This window comes from Meriones unguiculatus, chromosome 2 (genome assembly GCF_030254825.1).
Source record: "Meriones unguiculatus strain TT.TT164.6M chromosome 2, Bangor_MerUng_6.1, whole genome shotgun sequence".
In the NCBI taxonomy this organism is placed as follows: domain Eukaryota; kingdom Metazoa; phylum Chordata; class Mammalia; order Rodentia; family Muridae; genus Meriones; species Meriones unguiculatus.
Window position 1 is genome coordinate 143,938,769 of NC_083350.1, and position 23,568 is coordinate 143,962,336.

A 23,568-nucleotide genomic window follows, 5' to 3' on the forward strand; every position below is an offset into this window, starting at 1 on the left:
AGTTCACATTTAAAAACATTTATCATTACATTATCAAATTTGATAAACTCTTATCAAAACATCTCAGCATTCAATATAAACCATATTATTAAAAGTTTAAGGTAACAACAAAAAAAAGCCAGGAGGTGTCAGGTAAATATTTCCTATTAAATACACAATTTAACATTCAGAACCACATAAATTCTCACTAAAAGTTGATTCTGTTTTACAAAGGCATACTTTGTAAACAATTATAAATTTTCCCAACACCATTTTCCTTTTTTAATTCCAAAATTATTCTATTAGGTCAACTTGCTCTTACTTGTATGTCAAAATTACAGGTTTCCAACCAACAGTCCTTAACAGCAACATACCGAAACACCAAAGCAGGGTGGGAATGAAATGACTCAAAACTTCTTATCAAAGAAAAAAATAAATAACTCCTCACTTAGATCTTTGAGAAAAAAGTAGGATGCCTTGTTTAAGAATTGTTCAGGAAGAGATTACATAAATGGCTTTCAATGTTTTCATTGAGTGAATTTACTTTTCACTCACAACAACTTTTTAAAAAGAGTGTAATGAAGGATGCACACTCACAATGCCACAGTACACAACCAGCACAGTTGGGTACTTAAATAAAGCAGCTGAGTACAGTTGTAAACCTTAATGCAGTAAACACTTGTCTCCTCTCCCCCAAATGTGCCATTACAATGTTCTTCCACGAATAATTACTCTTCCTGGAAAAGTCTTCAAGTATACTTAGTTTTGTGAAAAAACTAAAACACTGAAATAACATGTGAAAGGATTTAGTCATGGCAAATTCACTGAAGCTTTTATTGCCTCTGTTGGTAATATGACAGGGATTGTAAAAGACACACTTGAACTTACAGAGATATGCAGATGATATTCACTGAAGATAACCTTGATCTCAAGTATTTTTATATGTGGGTACTTCTCATTTTATACATTTTACTATTTAAAAAGCATTACATTAAAAATGTGTACCTGTTCTGACATTTGGCAAAAAGTAAACTCTCCCTATGTTCTGTCTGAAAAAAGGTCAGCTTGCAGACCTGACCCAAACAAAGACTGAAACCCATGAACTGAAGCAGTTAAGCTTGCATCAGCTGACAGTGTGTGTGTGTGTGTGCCCTTTTTCTTGCAGACTCACTCATGCCCCTCCCCCAACAGTGTAAGCATTTTTAGTACAAAACATTCCCTATGACCAGACATTTGTCTTCAGAATAAACACATTAAATCAATTTTCTCTTTTGAGCCCTAGTAATAGTTTTGTTTAATTCTAAGATGCTGTCATGGTTAACAACCTTAACTTTTTTTTGCTACATAATTATATTAAAAGCTTTATATATTTTTGTTTATAATTACACAGTAATTGTAAATGTTTAGTACCAAACTGATGACAAACACTATTTTGTTAAAAAGTATTGCATTTAAAAATAAAATCTTTAAAACCCAAAGCATTAGGCCACACACAAATATTAAGATTTTTATGAAAAAAAAAAAAAATTTATGAGGTGAGGAGAGAAGCTAATGGGCTCTCATTTGAAAACAAATCACACCTGAGTCAATCAATCTGCAAATATCAGAACTCAAAATGGTCCATGTAGGGAATAAACAATATAGGTCTGTAAAACTTTTAAAGATATATAGACATATATCTTTAATTTTTTTCATAATTGAAATTCTTCATATTTACAAAAATGAAATCAAGAAATACTGAAAACAGCAAGATTCTTTTTTCTTTTAATAACCAATTCCTGTAACGTGAATGGAAATTTACTCTAAGCTTTCTTTTGGTAGAAATGCATTCCTAAATTAAAGTTATGATTGGATTAATGATATATCTTTACTGTAAGCTTTCTATGCAATTTCCAAATCATGTGACTAAAAAGCAGTTTTAATCATTTCCATATCTGCATAAAATGTTCTGCTATCCTGAAGAACATTCCTTGGTACCCTGCAGAGGACCTGGATACATGGAGCAAAATCTGTTTCTATCAAAGACCCAATATCTAGTTCATCATTTTAACTTCCTCATGGAAATATTTGAGTACACCCTTTTCACATGTCAGTATGTTAACAGAGAAACAAGCATTTTCAGCAGGAGAGTTATTCATGAGTCCTGTCACAAAAAAAGGAAAAAAAAAAAAAAAAACAACAATCAAGACAGCATTCTGCTTTGATGTGAGAGTAGCAAATGCAACTGAGACAAAAACAGTCAAAAGTTCAAATAATTTATAGAACAGAAGCCATTGGTATTCTGTACCAGTGCTCGCTTGTTTGAAAATCTCTGCTCTTGTAGGAAAGATTTGGCAACCACAGTGATTTAGCAGTAAAGCCATTTCAACACAGTAAGAAGTCATCAGCGATGGCCTATGACTTGAAAGAGCAGTGCCTATATGAGAAAGATTAAACTTCACGGCTCATCACAACCATTTCTAAAATTTAAACCTTACTATCTTCTTATAAATTAAGTGAATTCCATTGAGTTCCATAGTGCGATGACAAAAAAATTTTTAAAAACAAAAACTAAAACCCTCATGCCTAAATTTAGAATATTATATAGCAATCCAAAACATTCAAAACAAATGAAATAGTTTAACTTACTCAAAAAGCATAGAAGCATTTCAAAAGCATAATGAAATCCAATTATGTGGTGTGTGATGCAGATGAGAGTGGAGTCTAACATTATGTCTCATTACAATACTTTTTAAATAAAACTTCGCTGCAGGACCACTGTGTATAAACATGGGTAAGATTACCACAGACTTGTTTTGTAGAACCTTTGTGAGAGTCTGAAACACAAGACATTTCAGGTAGTCACCAAGTTATCCTATTTTTTTTTTCCATGTGTTGGTTGTTTTTGACATTTCATTCATCAGATATTCTACTCACATAAACAGTACATGTGGGTTGCCAGGAAAATTAAATTCCCCCAAATCAAACACCATTCCAGATCCAGTACACTCAGGTAAATCACGTTCATTTGACGTGCTATCAGCATAGTCTTTGCAACTAGCCCAAAGCATATACTTAAGAAGTTTTTATAAATTGTTTGTGGTGTTCATTATTATGTTTAATTCTTAAGCCAAACTGTTTTCTGACGAAGACAGCATTGTGCTTTATGCAAGAATGGAAACCTCAAAATAATCACCATCAAGCTTCTATGACTTATGGGAAGACAAACTAAGATGGTCCACAGGTGTAAGATGAAATCCACAATGTTGGAATTAGAAATGTTTAGAGTGGCCCAGACTAGAAGACAAGCCCAAACCACCAGTAGAAGAATGGAGTACGATATGGTCCAAGATGTATCCTTAAAGTTTTGTCCCAACCCTCAGTTTGAACCATGAGGATTGATCTTCAGTTCAGTCCAGCCAGCAGAAATTGACTGTGCATTTTCCGTTGTATTTATTGTACAGACTATGTACATTCTAGAAGGTTCCTTTAGTGCTACACTGTTGTACTTTTTGTCCCAGCAATTTGAGGGCGTGCAAATTCCACAAAGTCATCAATAAGAACAGGCCATGCTCCTGAATAAAAGAAGAAAAAAAAATATGGGAGGAAAGGGAATAAAGAAAAGCAGAATCAAAGGGATTCAATAGAATCCCTTGTTTTTTTATAGTTTCCTTATAAGAATTACAGTATGTTATTCTTATCTACTCCCACTGATCAATCTTTAAAAAACTCAATCTTTATGTCTCCTATTAATATAGTCCTATCTTCTTTCTAATCTATTATTCTAAAATAGGGTTATTGCTTAATCAATGAAATCATCTCTTCTAGGCAATAAATCAATAAACAGTAGTATGGTTTTCAGAAGGTTTTATTAAAGTCAGGCAGCTACTTAATGACACTGTAACAAGTCCTACAGTCCCTCATGAGCACCGCTCACTTTTCAGTGAAGAGTATTGATGATAATGAAAATGCAAAGGAGAAAATAAACCATCGCTGGTTAAGCCAAATGGTCCCAGGACATTTATGAGGAGGTAAAGTACATGGGAGATTTAAAAAAAATACCCACATTCAAAAATCTCAAAAAAAAAAAAAAAAGTTCAGTTGGTTCTCAGGAGTAGTCACTAGGCCACTGTGAGGAATGAACTGAGAATGCTGAATGCTGCCTAGGAGGCCGCTGTTCACACACATTTGGAGAAATGGCGGATACCATTCATGAACAGTGACTGAACGCAACTACAGCCACCAGGCAGCTGCGGTCATTTCAAATTACACAAATCCAGCACACTTCATGGGTTTACAGACCAGACTAACACAAAACAAACAGGACCCAAAACCAACCTCAAAGGATTCCAATGAGTATAAAATACATCAAGAAAATGTAACTCTTAAAAATCAATTGAACATGTAAGATATGGATGAATATTGTTATGCCTTTCTATGGAACAAATGTTGGTAAAAAAAAAAAAAATTCCGCCTTTTATTGTATGGTGCTACACAGAGAGCCCAGGCACCACATGTTTTGCAGTTTGAGCCATGACGTCACCCCACCCTCCTTCACAGCAGTTGACAGAGGCAAAAAACTGTGACTAGGGACTCAGATGCTCTTTAGTGTTACAGCAACTGCCTAGCAAATCAACATCTAGGTTTACTATCTAGGATGCGTGCTGTCTCGTGTACAAACACACACACAAGCGTGCACGCACACATATGCACACACTCACACACTCACACAAATGTTATGTGGGGAGTCGTAAAAGTTCAGAAAAGGAAGATCACTTCCACAGAAACAGTGGACGAAAGTTTAGGCAACGCAAATATTTTGCTACCTTCTTCATCATAATTGGACATATCATCTGCAATCATTGAACTGAAGTCTAACAGAAGATTCCACGTGTCTTTTGGTATTGATCGTTTATGATGTTCCTATTAAAATATCAAAAACAAAAAGCCTTCAAACCATGGAAACAGTTGGGAAAAGTTAGTCCTGCTGTTGCTAAACAGAAGAAAATGTAACACTTGTATAATGCAATTCTGGTAATCAAATCTCACTGTATGTCGTGACATGCTCTTGAGATTAATGATGCCTTGAAATAAATTAATATTTAATTATAGTATAATCTTAAGAGAAAACAGAAACTGCAGAAAATGTTAACTTACCAACAAAAATTTATTCCATAAGTCTAAGAATTTAAATCTTCCATTAAGCACTAAGTTCCAGTAAGCAATGGCCATTTCTAGATCTGTAATATTAAAAATAAATTATGAACTTTAATGCTTTGAATATACATCCCTGCAAAAGAACAGTGAAACAAAGAAAGCCATTTGCATTCTGAGCATCATAGAGTAAACTTTTCTTAAAGACCCAAGCCAACATTTGTACCTGCTTCCTTTCCAGCGAGTGTCCTGGGCTTCTGGGGTAGGAATAACATGGCTGACCTCACAGGGTATTCTGAGACTGAAAGCAGATGTAGTCATGCGCTTTTCCATTGCCAAGTACTCACATGTGGAGATCCCCAGGCTCAGCATGGACCCTTCTGACACGCTGAGACATATAACTAATTATATGCAGCATGGGCCACTTAGCAGACTCAGGCCTTTATCACCAGACACCAACATGTCTCCTAGATAGCCAAAGACATTCTGGAGGGCAAACTTACTCCAGGTAAGAATCCCAAATGCACATCAACTGGTTGAGATGCAAAGGATTGCTCAATTCCTAATCCTAACATTCTTACACTTCACAAGTGATGTCTCACTTGTCCTAACTACCAAAGGACATAAAAATATTGTGGGGTGTTTTGTATGTTTGCTTGTTTTTTTTTTTTTTAAGCACAAGTCTGTTGCTTTCTTGGCCCAGTGCATCAATCTCGTAAAATGCACATTCATGACAGGGCTCATTCCCCAGCACATGGGAAAAGAAAATAATTTAAAAATTAAATAATAAGTATAATAAACTTAAATAATAAGAGTGAATTAAATAATAATTATAACCTAAATTATTTTTTTATTTGGCAATGACAACATGAAAAGCTCTCTAGTTGGGCATGAAACAGAGAAGGCTATAGAAGTAATCCTGCCAATATCTACTGCGACAGGCCAGGTCTGCAACAGAAAAGACAAGTTGGATCTTTTCAAGGAACTCAAGTAGTTGAAGCTGCCTAGCTTTTAAGAGAGACTGGCATACCTTAGGAAAATCACACTTCAGGAACCTTAAAATCCTTTAAGCTATGAAGTCAAAACCATGTGTCAGTCTGAGGGAGCCCAAAAGACTAGTAAAGACTAAGTCAGGCAAATGCTGTTCAGATTTTTTTTAAATAATAAAAAGAAACTCCATGCTTATTCACACACACACACACACACACACACACACACACACACACACACACAGATGATCTGTAGGAAATCAACTGAAAAATCACCAATGCTAGAACCTTGGAAGGATCTGTAGTGGTCTCAATGACAGTGGCCATCACAGGCTCATATATTTGGGCCCCAGTTGGTCCCCAGTTGGTGAGAAGCTCTGAAAAGGATTAAGAGGTGTAGCCCTGTTAGAGGTGTGTCACTCATGCCATTCCCAGTTCACTCTCTCAGCTTTGTGCTTGTGGAGCAAACGTAGGCTCTTAGCTACTGCCCTGGGCGCCATGCCTGCCTGCTTGCTGTCATGGTCCCCACTATGATGGTCTTGGATTCACCCTCTCAAACTGTAAATCCAAATTAAATGCTTCCTTTTATAAGTTGCCTTTGTCATGGTGTCTCATCCCAGTAAAAAAGTGACTACAACAGGGTCTCAGTAATTAGAGACATACAAAATAACACAACTGTAAGATTTCAGTTTATTGGACTCAATAGCTAAGGTTAGGAAAACAACTTAAAATGCTGGCAATGACTTGGGGGAAGGAGAACCCTCACTCACTGTGTAGGCCCTGCACTGTGAATAACTGTTTAAAAGCCAAAACTGCATCTCCCACGTGAGCCACTTCCCAGCATGTGCCCAAAGGACTTGTGGTGGTCTCAACAGGAATGGGGACCACAGACTCATAGATTTGAACGCTTGGTCATTAGGGAGGGGCACTATTTGAATGGAGTAGGGGCTCTGGCCTTGGTAGACGAGGCATGTCCTTGTTGGAGAAAGTGTGTCTCTGGGGGCAGGGGGCCCTTGGGGTTTCCAATGTTCAAGCCAACCAGCATTTCTCTCTTGCAGCTGCCTGAGGGTCCAGATGTAGCGCTCTAAGCTGCTCCTGTGCCATGTTTTCCTGCATGGTCCCATGCTAATAATGGACTATACATCTGAAACGCTAAGCAACGCCCAGTTAAATGCTTTCCTTTATAAGAGTTGCCATGGCCATGGTGTCTCTTTACCAAAATAAAACTCTTGGAATACAGTCCTTGAATAAAGCTGTGAGGTGAGAATTCTGAGAGCTTGTGAGACAACAAGGCAAGTTAACAAGGCAAACATCTTTTAACCTGTTTTTCCGTATCATGGGTTGTTCTTGGAATGCATTTCTGTGCCTCTCCCAAATGCAGTAAATAGGAGTGGATTTATTTCATTATCTTACTCTTCAGATGATGTTTCTAAGCACCAGTTGTCCTCATACCTTACACATCCTAAACTCATGCGACCTTGTCCTTGAGACCGTATGCAGGTTGAACTCAAGTGAACTTTGCTCATTTGATCTTGCTTAACCATCAGAATATTCAATAATCAAAACTGTGTGATGGTCTGAATAAAGCTGGCTATTGGATCAGACTGGAGTGTACCTCATTTTTAGAGCCTGTTCTCCCATGCTCAAACTGCCAAGTAGAGGGGTGACTAAGGTAGAAGAGTACCAGGAGCCGGGCACTGCTGGGACAGCCTGGCAGTGCTTGTTGCTGGCAGAATGTGGACTTCGCATTAAGAAAGCAGTTGAATGCTTTAAGTGGGGCTTACTGGGCCATACTAACAGGGGCAGGGAAGACAATGGTGCTAAGAGCAGAGTAGATTATGATGGCCTGACTTAAGAGGTTTCAGAGGAGAAGAGTGTTAGTAAGAGGATCTGTTCTTATATTTTGGCAAAGAATGTGGCTGTTTTCTGCCCTTGTCTGAAAAGTCTACCTGAGGCTTAAATTGAAGAGTTTTGACTTAAATGGCACTGAGAGAAGCAATATCAAGGCAGCCTAGTATTGACTCTGGCCTGTGGCTGTTAGTGATTAGGAGCATCAGGAAGTATAATAGGGCTAAATCCAGGGATCAAGGGAAAAAATGGTTTAAAGAAAAGCCTGATCCTAAATGTAATAAAGGGAATGGTAGCCTCAGGGCAAGATCATGGAAATGCAGTTAAGCTTCCAACTTGTGAAAAGGAATTAAAGAGAAAAGCTTAAGCAGTGAAGGGAACCCGTCTAGAACAAAAGCTGATGCAGGTGTAAAATGAGGGGCCATGACCCAGCCTTAGCAGGGAACAGAACCTGGCAGATTCGGCCACATGGTTCTGGCTTTAGTCAGGGATACAAGAAAGGAGTTAGGCAATTTTCCTCCATGACTAAGAAAAGCTGCTGAGGTCAGGTGTGTGTCAGGGGTGTTCCTGCATGGAGGCCCAGAAAGGCCATTGGATAAAGCTATGAAGGTGAAGCCTGGATTGCCTTGGAGACTCTAGGACGTTGGAGATCCCAAGGCCATGGGAGACCAGCTGAGCAGAGCTGCAGACTGGGGGTGGAACTATCCCAAGAGAAAGAAGTGTGTTGCAGTCAACGAAGCCGAAAGGAAGTGAATATCTGAAGGACCTTTTGACACCAACATGGAGATTCAGAACTTGGAATTTGCCCTGATGGTTTTAGGTCTTGCTTTGGACTAGTATTTCCTCCCACTTTGGAATGGTAATATATATTCTGTGCCTTTGTAGGTTGGAAATATGTGATCTGCTTTTTTATTTTGACTTTACAGGGGGTTACAATTAAGAAACTGCTATGACTGTCTGAAGACACTTTGGACTTCTAAATGAGACTATGATAGACTGTGGGGGTCTTATGAAGTTGGACTGAGAGCATTTTTGTATTAGGATATAGCTACAAGCTTATGGGGACCAGAAAGTGGAATATGGTGGTTTGACAAAGAGCTGCCTCCATAGGCTCATAGATTTGAACATTGGTCATTAGGGAGTGGTTCTACTGGACAAGGACTAAGAGATGTGGCTTTGTTGAAGTAGGTGTGGCCTGGTTGGAGAACTGTGTAACTGGGGGTGGGCTTTGGGGTTTCAAATGCTAAAACCAGGTCCAGCATCTCTCTCTCCCTGTTGCCAGAGCTTAGATGTAGAACTCCCAGCTCCTCCAGTTCTGTGTCTTCCTGTGTGCCCCCATGAGTCCCACCATGATGATAAGTGTAAGCAACCCCCAATCAACTGCTTTTCCTTTATAAAAACCTCTGGAGTCATAGTGTCTCTTCACTTCACCCCAATAAAACACTGCCTAAGACAGAATTAAATTTCCTACTCCACAGCTATATTCATTGTTCTATTCATAGTAGCTGGGAAGTGAAAACAACCGAAATGTCCTTCAACTGATGAAGGGGTAAGAAAATGTAGTATATACACGCTATGAAAAACTGTAAAGAAAAATCAAATTATAAATTTTGCAAGTAAATGGATGGAACTAAAAAAAATATATTGAGTAAAGTAACCGAGACCCAGAAAGGCAAACATCACGTTCTCTCTCAAATCTATATAGTTCTTAAATCTTCAGATGTGGGTATATAATTTGGAGTAACTGCATAAACCAGGGAAAGGAAAAGGGGATCATGGGATAGAAAAAAAAGCTTTAGAAAGGGGACTAGTAGGACACAGACCCAAAGTTTACACATCTCAATAAATTTCTATACATTTAAAATTACCTATTCTAAAACTGTGGAGCTTCACATTGGATTTTACACTTTCATTGCTGAATGTATTTTTATGTTATCTACCATCAAAAATAAAAAAGTCTATGATGGAGTTAGAACTAGGAAATTATTACTTTGTATTCTCTTTCATAACTCATGTCCACTGCCTGTACCCCTCCCTCATGCCCTGTTTTGTTTTTTTTTATTATTAGTTAACATTTTATTAACTCCTATATTTAATTAATTGTATTCTCTCACAGCTCATGTCCACTGCCTCTACTCCTCCCTCATGCCCTGTGTTTAATTAATTAATTAACTAATTAATTAATTGTATTCTTGCATAGCTCATGTCCACTGCCTGGACTTCTCCCTCATGCCCTATGTTTGTTTATTTATTTTTCTTATAACTCATGTCTACTGCCTGCATTCCTCCCTCATGCCCCACACTTGTTTGTTTATCTATTACTATTCTCTCATAACTCATGTCCACTGCCTATACTCCTCCTTCATGCCCCATATTTAGCCTCTCTTTGCCTCTTTTCTATACTGAACCCGTGTGTGTGTGTGTGTGTGTGTGTGTGTGTGTGTGTGTGTGTGTTTATTATTGGCTGGGTGGCACATATGAGAATTAATATGGGACTCAATCCACTTGTGCCCTGTGAAGTCTGGTTGTTCCCAAAGGATTCTAATCTCTGGTGTCATTTTCCAGTAACAGTGGTCAAGTAACCCCTCCCACAGGAACATGTTTATTCTGTTAAATAGCTAAAACCACTTCTAAATTAAACTTTTGTCTTTGTGCAGACAACATGTGATCTGTGAACACTGTCCACCACCCAGCTGTCACTGCGTCATTACTGCTATCATCTACCACACTCCTACCTAAAATCTGCCCCACCCCGGCTTTGCGGTCCTTCTTGATGCCACCATCCTGAAGGTCTTAGTGTCCATGTAAAACATAGAACCTCTGTAACCTGCTAAGACTGACTGCACTTGCCTCTGCTCTAATCCAAAAACGAGATCTTCTAAACAAGACTTCACCAACAACTATCTGAATTGATGAAAACAGACTCAGTAAAGTTGTGAGACCAATATGCAAAAATGAGCATGTTTTTGAAATAAGAATAAAGTTGTTGAGAAAGAAACCATACAACAAAAACAATCCTACTCACTGTATTATAAACTTAAATCACTAAAGTTAACCACAGAAGAGATAAGCCTCTACAATGAAAATTTGCAGACCATAACGAAGAGACCTTCTGTGTTTATGCATTAGAAAATCTAATGTTGCTAAAAATATCTCAAAACACCTAAACAATGTACAGGCTTAATGACATTTTTCAAAGAGCTAGGAAAACCAACCTTAACATTCATGAAGAAGGATATCCTGAATAAGGGGGCTGAAGACCTACCTCAGCGGTGTACAACTATCTAGCATGCGCAAGAACCACATTAAACCCGTGCCACAAAAATCCAAACAAGCTGAAGAAAAAGCAACAACAGAAACAAACTCAGAATAGCCAAAGAGAACAAAGTACTAAAATCTGGGCCAACTAAGGCATTTGCTACACAAGCCTGACAACCTGAGTTAGAGGCCCCAATCCCACATAAATGTGATGCAGAGAACTTACTCTTCAAAGCTATCCTCTGATGGAGAGTGCAGCACACACGCACCTGCACTCAGGTATGCATACACACAATAACTAATATAAACATTAAAACATCAGTGTAGACACTGGATGAGACCTCAAGAACACAAAAGGTGAAATCAGAATTTAAAATAGGAACTTCAGCATCATTACACAACTAGAGTGAAGAGAAAACCTATAGGAAATACTTGTAAACTATTCCTCTGAGCAAAGACTAGCTACAAAGCTAAATAGGGAACTGAAGACAATAGCAGCAAACCATTCCAAGAAATAAAAATGGGCAAATGGTCTAATACATATTTCTCAAAAAGAGAAACATAAATATGAAAAAATGTTCAATAAGTGGAAAGCAAAGCTGGGTGTGGTAGTACACGCCTTTAATCCCAGCACTCAGGGAGGCAGAGGCAGGCAGACCTCTGTGAGTTTGAGGCCAGCCTGCTCTACAAAATGAGTCCAGGACAGCTGAGGCTATACAGAGAAACCCTCTAGAAAAACAAAACAAAACCCAGTAACAACCAAATCAATTCAAAACCATAATTAGAAAAGACAGAAATCAACACGTGCTGGGGCTCAGTGGCTACGAGTGTTTCTTGCTCTTTCAGAGAATCAAGTTTCCTTCTCAGTGCCCAAGTTGGGTATCTCATAACCTCATGCAACTCTGGTTCCAGTGTTCCTTCTCTGGCCTCCGCGATCATGTCCACAGACACTGTAAACACTCACATACACATAGTCAAGAAAAAGGAAAAAAAAGAAAAGAAAAAAATCAACAAATACTGACAAGGATGTAGAGAAAGAACTGTGGGACTGTAAATGACTTCAGCTATTACAGGTGAAAAAAGGAAAAAAAAAAAAAAGCAAAAACCTCTTCAAAAGACTAAAATGAGGAGCCAGGCGTGGTAGCACCCATCTCTAATCCCAAAGGGTTTAAAGCCATCCTAAGAAAACAAACAAAAATCTCACGCACGATCCATCTATGTTCTAGGGAAATCCCTGGATATCCAAAGGAAATTAAATATGCCTACCAAAGAGACAACTGCTCTTCCATGCTAGGTAGTGCAGAATCTACCTAGGTGCAATGACAAATAGAAAAGAAAATGGATTCCTAAGAGTCTGAATCAGAAGGAATTCCAAAGATTTTTTAAAAATTATTCGATTATTTAGAACATTAGTGAAATTATAGGATACAAATAAACAATCTAAATTCAACAAGAATACAGATAAATGTATTCTATGCTCAAAAAGACAGTAACTGCCAGCTAAGATTATTATATTATTAGATCTAGCATGATTAGAAAAGGAAAAAACTGTATGGTAAACAAACTGAAAAAACTAATAGTACTACACACAGAGGCACCTGAATAAGTTCTGTGTGTTGAAGAGAAAAACAAGTATATGAAAATAAAAGGAAAGAAACTCCATGGTAGAACAGTAGATAAGCAAATACAGATTATGAAAAGGGAAGAAGGGATCAATAAAATGATGAGAATATATACACACCCTTCAATGATAACTGCTGTAATATCTAACACAACAGACTTCAAAGCACACTGGGAAGAGATCAGTTCATACTGGATAAGCAATGCTTTAATACACATACTGCCTTTCATGTGTTAAATCAGCATACGATGCACTAGATATCATGGATATTTCAAACAAAGTCTATTTGGGCAGATTTTCTTTTCCTCTTATCCTCCCCATCTTCACGGCACCCCTAGCTGTCCATCCTAACCTCTGCCACCCAGGCTCTTTACCTCTTTCATGTTCCATGTGCCCTTCTGCACACTCCTCATCCTTCCTATCACCTACTTTTACCCTCTCCAGTGGTCTGAGTGAGAGCCGCAGATACCATGGAACTATATTATCTTCTGGGGAGGACATGGGTCCTCCTCTGAGTACATGTCCAGAAGTGGGACAGCTGGGTCATTTGACAGGCAATATTTTTACACGTTTGAGAAACCTCCATACTGAACTCATAATTACACTATTTTGCACTTACCAACAATGTATTAAAGTTCTTCTTCTCCCACATTCTTCCCAGCATGTATTGCTGTATTTTTTTATAACCACTCTGACTAAGGTGAGATGGTATATTAGTTTTAATTTGCATTTCTCTGATGACTAGGAATGTTCAACAAATGTTCAACATTTAAAAACATTTGTTAGCTGTTTCTTCTTTAAAAAACTCTGGTTAATTGGCAGTTTTGGGGTTTCAGTGTTAATTTTTGTCAATTTTGTCTAAAGTATAGTTGGTAAGGTTCTCTCCCATTCTGTGGGACATATGTTTCTTTTGTTGTGCAGAAACATGTTAAGGTGATGTAGTCCCATCTGTTGATTCTTGGGGCTCGGTCATTTGATCCTGGAGAGCAGTTCAGCAAATTCTCACCTGTACTTGACGTGCACTTCCCACATTTTCCTCTAGCAGTTTCAAGTTTTAAATTACATTATGTGATCTAGTTCAAGTTGATTTTTTAGAGGAGAAAGATGAATTTAATCTCATTCTTTTGCAAGCAGACATGCAGTTTTGCTGATGAGAACACTCTTTTTTACATTGCATGCTTTTGACACTGTCCACAGTTAGGTGGGCACAGGTTGCTCTTTATTTCTGGACCCCCTAGTCTTTTCCGCTGGTCTTCCTGTGTTTGTATGCCAGTGCCAAACTGTCTCTGCCACTATAGCTCCAAGGAATAATTTGAGTTGAGGCACTGTTGCAACTCTGTGTTCTTTTCCTTATGACTACTTTGCTTCTTCCTGGTCTTTCATGGTTCCATATGAATTCTTGGTTGTTTTTTCTAATTCTATGAAGAATGACACTGGAATTTTGACGGGAATCACATTGAATATATAGATCTACTTTTGGTGATATTGCCATTCTCACAGTATTAATTCTGCCAATCCAGGATCGTGGAATGCTTTGTCACCATCTAGATTCTTTGATTTTCTTTTTCAGTGCCTTGAAGTATTCAGTGCAGCAGTCTTAGCTTGACTAGATTTATTCACAGGTACTTTATTTATTTTCAGCTGTTATGCATGTTTTTCCTAATTTCTTTCTCTTTTGTATATTGACTTTTTCTTTTAACCTGCAACTTTACTGAAAGTGCTTATTAGATCTAGAAGTTTCCTGGTAGATTCTTTAAGTTCTTTGAAGTATAGAATCATGCTGTCTACAAATAGGGATATGCTCACCCCCTCCTTCCTAGTTTATCCCTTTTACATCTTTCTCTTACCTAGTTGCTACAGCTAAGACTTCAAGCAGTATATCGAATAGGAGAGATGAGAGTATGTATCACTGCCCTACTTCTGATTTTAAAGGGAGTGCTCTCAGTTTCCTCCATGTAACAGAATATTGACTGCAAATTTGTAGTAATGGTTTTATTATTCTGTGGTTGCTGCCTCTATTCCTAGTGTTTCTAGGGCTTTAATCATGAAGGCACAATGATCTTTTCCTTCTCTTCATTTATTGAAATGATTATGTAATTTGTCCTTAAGTTATTTACATGATTTGTTGCATTCATTAATTTGCATATGATGAACTAGGCTACTCTCTCTCTGGAATGAGGCTCACTTGGTCATGATATTAATATGTTCCTGGTTTTGGTTTCAAAGCATTCTGTTGACAATTTTTGCATCTAATTCATTAGAAAAGTTAGTGTGAAGTTTTCTTTAAATCATTGTGTTTTTACCTGGTTTTGGTATCAAGATAATAAATTAATTTGGTAGTGTTCCCTTTCTCTATAGGACATATTTCTAAGGGTATTATTCTAATCCAATTTCATATAACAAACTCTTCTGGATCTGAAGACACAGAGTTTCAATCTCAATCAACAAGAGTGGCTCGCGTCAATATCCTACTCTCACCAAGAGACAAATCATTCAGACAAACCAAACCAAACCAAACAAAAAACGAGTCAAAGGATATTACTGACTAAATGGACCTAACAGTACTTTGAGAACATTTCCTCTAAAGACCTCAGTATATAAGTCTTCTAGCAGACCATAGCATTCTCTCTAAAACAAATCACATAGCAGGGCATAAAACAAGTGAGCAGTTTCTTATCCAATCATGATGGAAAAAACTATAACTCAACAGCAAAAGATATGACAAAATATGCAAACTTATGATTGAGAACACACTACTGAATGAGGGTCACTGAAGTAGTTTTTAAAAATTAAGAATTCTTAGAACCAAATGAAAATCAAAACATAACATACCAAAACCTATGGGCTGTAATAATTAAAAGCACATTTATATCTACAAGTGCCTACACTGAAAAAAAAATATTTCAGGCCAAGTAAGATGAGTCAAAGAGTAAAAGTACCAAGCCAATCAAGCCTGACGGTGGGAATAACATGGTAAGAATGAATGATTCCCACAGGTTTTCCAAACTTTACATATGTGTCTTGTGTATACTCGTGTGTGTGTCTCTCTCTCACACACACAAATGAAATAAATATTAAAAACCAGAGATCTAAATGTAATGACTCAATAATGTACTTTAGGACCTGGGGGGAGGCAGGAGAAAGGGAAAACATGCCCCACCTATAACTGGTAGACAGAAATAAATACTAAAGACAGAGACAGACACAAATGAAATACGGCTGGAGAGATGGTTCAGTGAATGTGGAGGCGTTCCGCCACGCTCGGTCAGGCCAAGGGTTTGATCCCTGGAGCCCACATGGTGGAGAGAGAGAATTGGCCCCTGCAAGCTGTCTTCTGACCTCCACATGTGTCATGGCGCGCGCGCACACACACACACACACACACACACAAATCAATAAACACCTGTATTTTTCTAAGTTAAAAAAGAAGATGGGGTGAAACAGAAATGAAAAGGTAGGCACAGTTGCTTTCAGCTCACTGCTAAGCCTGCCCACATCATCTGAGTTCTAACTCAAAAAAGTTTAACTTTTCTTTTTTCCTTTTCTTCTTTGAGTAATGGCAAAATCCTAAGCATATTTGCCTTGACACCAGCTTTCTCTGAAGGCCCCTACCCCACTTTCTAATGCTGCTTATTTTCATATCAACACTGTAACTCAAAAAGCAGGACGTTCTCGCCTTCTTTCTTCCAGGCACCTGCCAAGATTTACAACTTCTTTGCCTTGTTCTGTTTTATTTTTTTTTTCCTCTCAAATTCTAGTAAATGGTCCTTGAGTTCAGAAACTAACAACAATACAAAAGACCAATGAAAGATAGGTGGTTCTTTGAAAAGATAAAGATCATCAAATCCAATATTAGCAAACTTACAGGTGATAAAAGACACACTAAAGCAGAGAGTTTTGAACTTAAAAAAAATCATTAGGATATACCTTAAAACATATTTTAGAGGCCTGAGGCACAAGTGTTGTTGGCAGAGTTCTAACATACATGCACATAGCTCCACGGATTGCTATGAGGACTACCTAAAACACACAGGAAAGTGCTCTCTCCAATGCTATGACTTTAATCAGGTGTGGGGCCTTGTACCTGTAACCTCAGTACTTGGGAAGCAGAGGCAGAGGATCACTCTGAGTCTGATGTTAGTCTAGTTGACTTAGCAACTTCCAGGCCAGCCAAGGCCACACAGGAAGAAACTTTCAAACCCTCTACAACCCAAAACAACAGCAAAACACTGTAAATTATTTCTAAGCAAGTTCGTTTCTTTTGAGGTAAGGTTTCACTATGGAGCTTGGCTTGGCAGTTCCCCAGCCTCAGCCTTGTGTGCTAGGATTTACAGACAGGTACCACTCCGTCTGGCTTTAGAGTAAATATTTGAACAATGAGGTTAAGATCTTTGGAATCATCTGCACAGCTGCAGAACCACAACTCTGAAGAAAATTACCTTCAGATTCTAGTCTAATGATTTTTTTCTCGAGATTAATTTATTTTGAATGCAAGTACATGAGTGCCACAGCCTGTGGGTGGTGAGCACACAGCGTGCAGAAAGTGGTTCTCTCCTGCCACCTTGTGGGCTATCGGGGTCTAGCGCCCGTTGGCAGGTCCGCGCTTTGCTGCCTCCACCCACTGAGCCACCTCATTGGCCCAAGATTTTTCTCGAACAAAGGTTCAATATGGTCCTTAGAATGACAGGGCTGTTACAGAAAATATATAACCTCTGACAAAATTAGCAGGACCAACAGTTTCCTACAGTGCACTATTTTTAACAGCCTCCTGAAGATTGGGTCCAACTTCTTATGTTCGATTTTGAAAGAAACCAAAAAACCTGGGGACAGCAGCAGGAATAACAAGCATCTCAAATTAAAGATAGTTAAATAAGCTGGAATGCTGACCTGGGGAAGGACAAGGATTGAGTGGCAGTGGTCTGTAGTTACACTTTCTCTGTTCTAAACAGGAGGACAAATACGAGCAACCGCAGCTTACTAAGAAAGCGCTGTGTAATGGACAGTAAAATGCACTCCGTGGCAGGAATGGCAGCTTCCTAAAACGGTACAGTCTCTAGTCACAACACTAAACACTGAAGCATGTTTCCAAGCAGGGCTTGTACTTTAGGTAGATTAAGACTTCATGCGGGGCTTACAAAAATCACTTTCAAGTTTAAGATACACAGAGTAATCAGAAACTGCAGGTGACTGAAGCAGATGGTAGAGAAAGGAGAAGGGGTAGGCAGGGAAACAGAAAATGGAGAACAAGGAAACCAGCAGCGCTCGCTCACCCCACAGCTGCTCCGTGCCACCCTCTCACTCTTTCCCGTCTGTTTGGAACTTACTGTCCTCCCATAAACTTCCCAAACTTGTGGATTCTCGGAAAGACTGTTGGGAAAACTCTCCTTGTTAAGTAAGCTTTTCAGTGAAAAGTCACCATGTTTCCTGCCGCCTAGCATGATGCAGAACAAAGAGAAACTGTTTTCCTTCCTCCCTTTGCTGGCTTTTCTCCTTTCCTCTCTGAGACCCTCTCCCTCCTGCAGCTCCTTCTGTACCAATCAGTTCCTACTGGTAACTGTATCAGGACACCTGACAAATCACACAGACACACTGTTGTTAAACTCCACGATCTACATTGGGCTTGTTTCATTGTGAAGGTGCCGGTCTGGAGAGCTTCACAAATAACTTTTATTGTGGCTGCAGACACATGACAAGGAACTTGCCTCTAACCTTTAGAAGTAAAATGCAGAATGCACTCATTATTAAGCAATCTCATTACAAAACAAACTCTATAACTATTGAACCATGTATTTTTCTTAATACTAGAAAAACCACAACTATTTTTTTTCAAAATCTGCTTTTACATAATCATTTTCTAAATTTTTTCTAATCTAAAATTTCCAATTTATCATCATATTACTATATCAAATAACCATAAAATATTGAGTTCATTTTAATATCAAACTATATATTAACTCAAAGCACCATTTATTTTATATCTTGTAAGGGCAGAAATGTAACTAAGAAAGTGATTTCTAATCAATTTGACATCCACAATGCTACGTGTGATTTTATCAAAATGCTATTATGTTTCTAAATACCACAACATAATATTCAAGCTGAAAGGCTTTATCAAATTTTGACTTGAGGGAAAGAAAAACTAGGAAAAGAAATACCTAGCTAGCCGGTGTCTAATTGTAGGCACTCCAGGTTTTCCTGCCTCACCCTGAAAAGGAAGTCTTCTGCAGTAATGCAATCCATCCAATCTGATCATTTTGTACTGTAAAAGTACACTGATGTCACACTGCACCCCACTAATTGTGTAATTATGTGTTCATTTCAGATGCATTTTAAAAAGAGGACAAGATCATGCTTATATTGAACAATCAGCTCAAAAGAGGTATTCATTAGAACTTCATTTTATAAACATTTTGAAAATCTTTAATCAACTCAGTCCTGTTTCATCTCTCTTTAGGTTAATTCTCCATTACACACATACATTCATCCCTTCTCTAGCTTTCAGTTGCTTTCTTGGTCTAATTCCTAGTCATGTAATTGATCTTTCTCCTCAATGTTCAATCTAAAATCCAGGGCAGAACTGATAGAAGAAGCCTCATTAGCCTCTCCAGCTACTGTATCTTCCAGAGGAACCAGTCAGCACGGTGACAGAGCACTTGCCTAGCAAAGGACTAGGTTCAATCCCTACGAATGCAAAAACAGCAAAACTAAACCTGGAAGTGCAGGCTTACAATCTAGTTACCTGGAGTCTGAGCAGGAGGATTGAAAGTTCAAGGTCTACCTGGGCAAAAGTGAATTTGAGGCCAGCCTGGGCACCTTAGTGAGACGTCATGCTGAAGGATTAAAAGAAAGGAGGGGCGTGGCCCATTAGGTAAAGCCCTTGCCCTATGGTGTGCACGGGAGGCTCTGATCCAATCCTAGTATCTCAGAAGCAAAAACATGCCACCACCTCACTCCTCATTAACTCCCTAAGGTTCCTCGTTTGCAGGCAAGAACAGGAAGTCTAGATCCTGTAACAGTGTAGCTGGAACCAAGGAGGCGGCAACGTGTTGGAGAGAAGGGTAAAATTCTTCAGCATGGCTGAGGCAGTGCGGAAGAGAGGCTCAGCACACTATCAGGCACCCCAAAAGCTCACATGAAATAGGACCACTGTCGTCACCCAAACTTGATTGTGTCCAATTTCACTCCAATTAAAAGCATTTCTGACCCATTTTCAAAAGAAGTCTATGGTTATTAATTTAGCCTTACTGTCTCACCACTGTCCTCTCCCTCCAGAATCCAATCAGTGCCTTTTCTCTTGCACAGTCTCAACCTATCTCTAAAGCGTGGGAGCCCCAGCCCTCCATTACTACCTTCCTTTATCCAGCCAGATAACAAGCCTTTCCACTGCTACCTCCCAAAGCCCAGAAAGCACTTTCCAGTCTCCCTGGCTGTAATTACTCCTACTCGTTGTTGGAATGTTATCTTTATTTACTTTGTACTATCTACTGCAGTCTAAGCGTCTTAGGAACTTTGTAAATTCCATTTCACCTTTTACTTTCATAGCCCCTAACTGGCCCCACAACATGGATGCATGCCGCATTCAGTACAACGTGGTTGATCTCAACTATTAATAAGATGAGGTGACACACGTGGGAAATGGTGCTCTACCCTGTAACTGTTTTTTCGCATAAAATTAGGAGCGATGATAATTTTCTTTTTCACCCTTTCTTACAGTTTTCAAATGTAAGAAAAAAGAGAAAGAGAGAGAGAAAAAGAAAGAAACAATGAACAAACAATAGCCAGGCGCACTCAGGGAGGCAGAGGCAAATGGATTGCTGTGAGTTCCAGGCTACCACAGGATAAACAAAATGTAAGTTCAGGGCAGCCTAGGCTACACAGAGAAACCCTGTCTCGACCCCCTCTCCCCCCCCAAAAAAAAAGAAAAAAAAGGAAGAAAGAAAAAACAATAGAAATGAAGTTATTGGGTATTCTATGATTCAGCAATATTATAACAGTATTTTTATAGATCCTACATCCTAAAAATCCTCTTGAACATGTATGGAAAAAGATGTCTGTGAAATATTAGGAGCTACTTCTTTTCTGTACTTGGAGTTTTCCTGCTTTACGAATTCAGCGGTACACCTAAGGCATCCAGGGGACGCTCTGCTGCACCGTGCCCACTTTACTGCGCGGTGTTTTCCCATAGCTGGATTTTCAGAACGTTATGTTCAAAACACATGGCTTTCCACGGCAAAAGTGAGACTATCAATATCTTTAAATATATGTAAAACACCAAATATAATTTTAAAATATTCTTACCTAATCCTTTTTGTCCTGGATTCTTTGCAAAATTAAAAGTAAACTGGTAAAAATCCTTAAATCGTCCTGGTTCTTTCAATTCTTGTTCCATCTTGGGTATTTGGGCCTTTAGTTTTTCTATGCTGTCACATCTACATTATAAAATTAAGTTCATAAACAGTTAACTTTCACTATAAATTAAAAACTTAACTTAATTATTCCTATGAGGGCTTACATTTGTTTCCTAGAACTTATTTTTAAAAAAATCAGACAGGTGGGATTTCATGTTTTTACATAAGTCCCTCACTGACCCCTGAAACCTTGGTGAACAACCATGCCCCAGACATCTGTGGCTTCTTCCTTTATATGCACAGCTGTGATACAAAGTGTAATTTATTAATGAGATAAAGCAAGAGATCAATCGGAACAATAGGTAATTATACAGTAATGAAAACGCTATGCACGTGTTCTGTCTCTGGCACATCCTAATTCCAGCCCCACCACTCTCACACTTCTGGACCACTGTCAAAGAAAGTAGGGCCATCGAATGCAAGTAGTGGGATAGCAGCACCGCCAATCTGCTAACTGAGAAAACCACCAAGTGACTAACAGGCAGGCAGTGTGCGGTGGAGCGTGCTGGACAAAGGGACAGCTTATACTTCAGGAAGGACAGCAGGATAGTTTAAAATCTTATCACTCTACTCAGAATGATGCTCAACTTAAAACTTAGGAATTGTTTTTTGTTTGTTTTTTTTTTTTGAAACTTTGTGAACACAGTCAACTATGAGTCATTAAAATTTCAAAAAGGCCATGGCTAAAGGGTGACTCTTGTCTAGAGTTAGCTTAAAGAAGACAATGTCAGGATGATGAAATGTTAGAATGACTACTTCTGAAAGAAACTGGCTACTCTTTTTAAGTATATTAATTCACCAAACTCTCAACACGCTGACTCACAGACTCCATGTCTGCCTCTGTGAATAGACAAGAATGTATAAAATCAGCCCCACAGCCACCTCGCTCGCAGTGGTAGGCACAGCTAGTACCGCAGTTAGTCCCAGGTCTAGCTGCCAAACAACTAGGTCTCTTGCCAAGGAAGTGCTCTTGAAAACTTGCTCTTAATAAATACTAGCTAAAACCTGTACTACCTTCAACTAAATTATTTAAAGCAGGATTAGGGTGTTTTTTTTTCTCTATGTTTAGAAAACGTTCAAAGAGCTAAAAAGGTCCATATACCAAACTACTTTCCTCATTACAATGGCCTTATGACAGAAATGTCCTATTTCTTAATGATTAAACAAATAAATCAACACTCCTCTAAACATTTCTGCCTTTGTCTTCCTACTATATTCTCTATAACATTTCATAAAATGCACTTTATATTATATTTTCCATAAGCAGAGACAGTGCTTCTCCATAACTCTAGTGAAATCTGTCTCTATCAGAAGGCCCAGCAGGTGCAGGACGGGCTTGGTTGGCTGTAGGTGTTAAGCCGGTCCTTCTCTGCCCTGCTTTGTAGATGTTGGTCACAAACCCCTGAACATCATTTCTCTTGCCAGCTCACTCAATGTCAGGGTCTACTGACCAGGCTAAAAGGCCAGGAGAGAAAGGGGAGATTCTGCGCAGGCTGTTGTCAGTAGAGGGAAAGGGTGTTAGTATGTGAAAGGTCCCAGCGCTGTGTAGAGTGCTGACAGCTCTTCCAGTAGCCCCCACTGCCCTCTGAGCAGCTCTACCCAGCACAGTAGCAGCTTCTGCGCAGGCACCAGCTCCTGCAGCCCTGCCCTCTCCCCAGGGACAGAATTCTGGCCCGGTTGGCTGGCTCACTTCATGTAGCCCCAGGGGTGGCAACAGCTCTTGCCACCTCTTCACACCTCAGGGTTTTCTCTTACACAGTATATAACACTTCTTTAAGTCTTCTGTGGTCAAATTACTGGTGAGGCTGTGTTCTGACTGGGCCCAGGTTTCCAATGACCCCGACTCAGTAAGCAGAATCCTGCTTTCAGTCCTGACTGGAATATCACCTGGTTTCACCATCTCTTATAGGTCAGTAAACTACTTCCCTCACAGAGTGGTTATGAAGAGATAGGCAAAGCAGTTACTGGAATGAAGCCATGCTGGGTTAACGTGAGCTCTTGGTTTTGTTATATTTTGGAGATAGGATCTCATGCTGCAGCCCAAGCTGGCCTTGAGCTCCTATGTAGCTGAGGATGACCTTAAACTCCTGATCCTCTTGCCTCTGCCTCCCAAGGGCTGCCCACCATGCCCAGCTTCCAGGCTATTTCTGTAGTCCCATCAAACAGTCATTTAGAGATTGTCAGCAAATCTCTACCTATGACTTTTCAATCTACTTATTCAAACCTGTTCAGCTAAGCCAGTCATCAAGACACTAAGTCACTAAGTATAGCCAAAAGCATTCAGAAATGCCCACGTGCCCTCTAGTTTTTAAATTCTACATTGTATCAGTTC

The 23,568-nt window shown here is 39.0% G+C and overlaps 1 protein-coding gene across 3 annotated transcripts in view; it reads right to left on the reverse strand.

Moving 5' to 3' along the window:
* Positions 1-784: 784 nt before the first annotated feature.
* The window catches only part of Dcun1d1 (defective in cullin neddylation 1 domain containing 1), a 37,031-nt gene continuing 14,247 nt past the window's right edge, over positions 785-23,568 (reverse strand). For 2 of the 3 annotated variants that reach the window (XM_021633124.2, XM_021633125.2), the window contains exons 4-7: positions 21,127-21,257; positions 5,116-5,198; positions 4,785-4,881; positions 785-3,533 (exon numbers count right to left, since the gene is read on the reverse strand). In XM_021633124.2, coding sequence (XP_021488799.1) covers positions 3,454-3,533; positions 4,785-4,881; positions 5,116-5,198; positions 21,127-21,257 — 391 coding nt within the window. In that variant the 3' untranslated portion in view covers positions 785-3,453. The remainder of the gene's footprint in view (positions 3,534-4,784; positions 4,882-5,115; positions 5,199-21,126; positions 21,258-23,568) is intronic. The other variant, XM_060378228.1, reaches the window with a different exon arrangement.